General features: G+C 35.3%; 1 protein-coding gene across 4 annotated transcripts in view; it reads left to right on the top strand.

The window, feature by feature from the left end:
• The window catches only part of Fam126a (family with sequence similarity 126 member A), a 109,071-nt gene that overhangs the window by 63,058 nt on the left and 41,294 nt on the right, over nt 1-4,719 (top strand). For all 4 annotated transcript variants that reach the window (XM_004626460.2, XM_023709863.1, XM_023709861.1 and 1 more), the window contains exon 3: nt 4,265-4,366. In XM_004626460.2, coding sequence (XP_004626517.1) covers nt 4,265-4,366 — 102 coding nt within the window. The remainder of the gene's footprint in view (nt 1-4,264; nt 4,367-4,719) is intronic.

Below are 4,719 nucleotides of genomic sequence, written 5' to 3'. Positions count from 1 at the left end.
GGACCTGGGCTAGGACTGGGTCTGGGGGTTCCCGGAACGCGGCAGAAATTCCTACTCGGCGGGCGGGGTGGGGGAGGTACTGTGGATTAGAGGGGGGCAGCCCAAGGGGGTAGGAGAGGGTCCGGCCCACGCTGCGCCTGGGCTGGGACTAGTCCCCCCGGTGCAGGGTAGCAGGAAGCTCACCACACACTCACCGGACCTGGGCTAGGACTGGGTCTCTAAAGTAGTATTTAAACAGAAAAATTAAAAATGGTACAGAATTTCACTAAACAAAATAATATGAATTTCACAGTATTTGTTATATTGCATAGTGTTTTATTCAAATTAGTTGTTCATATTATCAGATATAAGCATGCAAAATTGGAGGAAGAAAGAAAAAAAGAAAAAATATATAAGAAAATAAGAAGAGAAGAAGAAAAAAGAATTGAAAAAAGAAGGCAAAACAAATGAAGGATTAACTGCTCCTCTCCATAGACCAGAAGAAATTCCCAGTACAGTTGTCCAAACCATACTGCTTACATACATATATATATATGTTGGGTTTCTTAGACCCTTAATGTGTCTTAATGACAAAATTATTCTTATGCTTCAAGGCTACAAGTAACTATGATGCTTATAAGGCCAAGATCATCATGGTTTATTAAGTGGGCAAAGAGTCAGAAGCCTTTAACCTAATCATAATTTTTCTACTAGGGGCTTTTGGGATATTGAGTAAGTCATACAATTTCTCTAAGAGTTACTATCTGCAGAAAAATTGAAGTAGATGGTCTCTGAAGATGATTTTTAGTTTCTATATTTTTGTGATTTTTCTGTGGCCATAATTTGAATTCCTTTCTTTCTTAACATTTGAATTCTTAACTGTATAACCTTACTCAACAGTCTCTTAAACTGTCTCTTAAATATTCACAGCTTGTTTGTTCAAATCTTTCATTTAAAAATTTAAATATTTTTGCAAAAGCTGTTCACACTCTAGCTATGGTCCCTTATTAGTATTTTCTTTATATACCAATAAAGTGATTATTATTTCACTTTAAGATTTCATGAGGAGGGCCATCAAGATAGCTCAGCAGACTAAGTGCCTGCTTAGGCAAGCACAGGGACCGGGATTCAATCCCCCATACCACATGCTGTTCTGGCCCTGCCCCTCGGTGGGGGGGGGCACGGTTAAGTCAACTGGCCACTGAGAAGGGCATGGTGGTGCACACTATATTCCCAGCACTGGGAAGGCTGAAACAAGGGGATCACTATGAGTCCCAGATACATAGTGAGACCCTGTACCAAATACATTTTAAAAAAAAAAAAAAAAAAAAAGAGGGAGTCTGCCCCTTAGCTCAGTTCTCCAAGTGGCTGCTTCAGCAAAGCAGTCAGGCTCAGGTTGCTGTGGTTCGATCCCCACAACTCAAGCCAGCCAGACCTGTCCTGAAGGCATTCGGAGCCAAAAAAAAAAAAGATTTCATGAGTAATCCATCTCCCTTTTCAAAGATTTATTTGTAATATACTTTCCTTGAATTTTTTTTTCTTTATGCCATGTGTGGACTTATCTAATAGATTTTCAAACTTGCAATTTTTTGATTTTCCAGTAGTCACTAAATCTCAATATGTGACTCAAAATCAGTCTTATGTATAATGTTGTTGAGCAGAATTATTTTTATTTATTGGTTTTCACCCATCTGTCCTTCTGTATTAATTCTCTTCCACCCAACCCATATAACCTCCTTACATTAAAAAAATCTGCCAAATGATGCTTTAGAATGAAACATCTGTCTTTAAATTTTGCCAAGAATGATCTCAACATAAATTCCCATTATTGCTTTTCGTCTTTATTTTTTCCTACTGAAACATGACAAACTTAGGCTGATGCTTAAGAAGGCCAATTCTTCTGAACTAGTATACAATAAGAATATTTAAATATTTTCTATAATGGTTCTTAAGTTTATCCAGCTCTTTTAGATTTTAAGTTTTTTAATCACCATTTGTGAATACAGCAGTTTTATACTTCTCAAAAGTAACTTTCTGTACATCTATAAAATTTTAAAATGACAGAATTATGAGTGTAGTAAGTTTGATGCATACACTGAAAAGTATAATTTGTTGCTCTAGTGAATGTTCCAGTGTTAACCAGGAGAACATATTATTACTCACTAATAGTTTTTAAAAGACTTGTAGTTCAATGCATTTTTTCTTAAATTTTATAGACATATAAATATACTAGACATATGTATATATTTATATTAGATATTTACATAATGTATTTATATATAAAATATCTAAAATATATTTTATACACAAATTTAGGCTTGTTTCTATTTAGGGGATTAGAAATCTTCTGTTTATTTGAGTTTTATTCTCCTTTATATAATTTTCTCCTGTATTAGCTTACTTTTGATCAAATAACAGAAAAGGGATGTTGCCAAGAGATCTTTTGTTACTGCTATTGAAATACTAAAGAATGTCCTAATCCCTTTTTGTGTAAGCTACTTCCTCACCCTGAACAGTGGAAATTTTCTAATAGTTCACATATGCTTACAGTTCTGGTAAACAAAACTCTCATTAAGTTCTCTTATATATTTTAAGGTGAAATATGATTGACTGTTACTGTCTCTTCTGTCTCTCTGTCTCTCTCCTTCTCTCCTTCTCTTCCTCTCTCCCTCTCCCTTATTCCCTCTCTCCCCCTCTCGTTCTCATCTAGGGCCTTGCACTAAGCATCATTCCCCAACCCTTTTTATTTTGTATTTTGGTGTCAGGGCTTGAATTTGTAATCCTCCAATTTCAGCTTCCCAGAGTGCTTGAATTACAGGTATGCAGCACTATGCCTGGCTATGCCTATTCTTAAAGAATCTTTTGAAGTGTAAACACTGAGAGTTTTCATGTTTTATTCCATTCTTCTGTCATATATTCCTTCAGCAAAGATTTGAGTATGAGCCTTTGTACTGAATGATGTGGTTTAAGAAGTGAGACAGTTGTTTTTAAGCAACTCAGCAGAAAGTAAAAAAAAAAAAAATCAATAAAATATCATTTAATTTTTATATAAAGTTTATACGGTTTGATTTGCCATGCCTGTTTATGCACACGTGCATCTATATGTAACAACATGCATGTTAAATCATGAACTATTAAGTGGTGGAATGGGTATGTAAGAATAGTATATAGCTTGAAATGACTATTAGCTTTAGAAATATCTTGATACATGGTATCTACAATATGATTAGCTCTGACTGACTGGAGGAATTTGGATGAGAAAGAATAATGACACAGGAGGCAAATATTGCCACGTGTTATATGCTTTAGAATAGATCTTTATTATTGTTAGTGCTTTCCCTGTGGCTTTTTTACTCAAAGCCATATGACTCACCACTGGCATTTTCATCTCTCTCCATTCCTCTCTGGTCATGGTGTCTTGTCTAAATTGGGGGATGGGTTACTAGCAAGCTGTGATTCATTATCCATATTTTAAATGATATAGAAAAACTAGTTTTTTGCAATGTGGACATCTTTTTCTCCAGTTCTGAGAAGTCTGTTTTCCACCCAATTTGTAAAGTAGAGTGGCCTCACTAAGCTTAACAGTCAATCATGAGGCTCAAAAGTTACTTCAGTCAGATCATTTCTTGTGCCTTTTGATTGGAAATATTACCAGATTCTTTAGAACACAAAGCATGCTCCGTGTGGCTAATGAGATCTATAATAAATAATACTAAAATGTATATCTCTAGCAATACACATTCTCATTTCTAACCCTAAACTGTAATTAAAGATGAAGTTTTGATGTTAATTTATGTTCCTATTATGATAAGAGGATAGAATATATTTCATTTTACCTTGAATATTTTATTGATACATTTTATATCGCAGAAAAGTTACTGTTTTATGCCAGATGTGTTGACATATGACTCTGATTCCAGCACTTGGGAAGCTAGGACAGGACGGTTGCAAGTTTGAGTACCCTCTGACTCAAAATGAATAAAGGGCTAGACATAGCTTAGTGCAAAGTCCCTAAGTTCAATCCCCTTATGAAAAAAAGAAAGGTCACTGTTTAATGTGAAAGGTACATTGGTTTGTCGTATATTCAACTTTACAGTTAATACCAACATCTCATTCCAGTACATTTTCACCCCCCCCCCACCAAAGAAATTCCATGCCTGTTTGTTACTCTTATTGTCCAGTCCTACTTCCAATCTCTGACACTGACTAAACTATATTTCGTTTCTTTGGATTTGCCTATTTTGGAATTTCATAAAAATAACATTTATTTTAAAAATTTGTTTAGACCCTGCCAGAAACATCTTTGCCAAATTATGCTACAAATTTGAAAGACAAGAACTCTTTAGTTTCATCTCTCTATAAAGTTATCCAGGAGCCACAAAGTGAGGTAAGTGTTCTTATGGCTTATTGTGTTACAAGTGGCAGTATTCTGTTGAGTGATTTTTAATTTTGTTAGTGTAAAGGGAAAGAAGACATATATGTTTATAAAAGAGTATAAAATAAACCCCAAGGTGCTATCTTCCAGGCCAAGAAATAAAATTATTACTGGATTCCACAAGCTCTCTCTGAACAGTTCCCCTCCCGTCTTTGTATTTGAGTAGCCTTGGAAAGTCTAAGTTATATATTTATTCATTCAGCAACTATTTGTGGGGCCGGGAGATAGCTCAGTAGAATAAGCGCTTGCCTGGCAAACACAAGGCCTGAGATCAATCCCCGGTTCTGCAAAAAAAAAAAAAAAAA

This window comes from Octodon degus, unplaced genomic scaffold (genome assembly GCF_000260255.1).
Source record: "Octodon degus isolate 3935 unplaced genomic scaffold, OctDeg1.0 scaffold00015, whole genome shotgun sequence".
NCBI classification, from domain to species: Eukaryota; Metazoa; Chordata; class Mammalia; order Rodentia; family Octodontidae; genus Octodon; species Octodon degus.
This window is presented reverse-complemented; position numbering and strand designations above follow the sequence as displayed.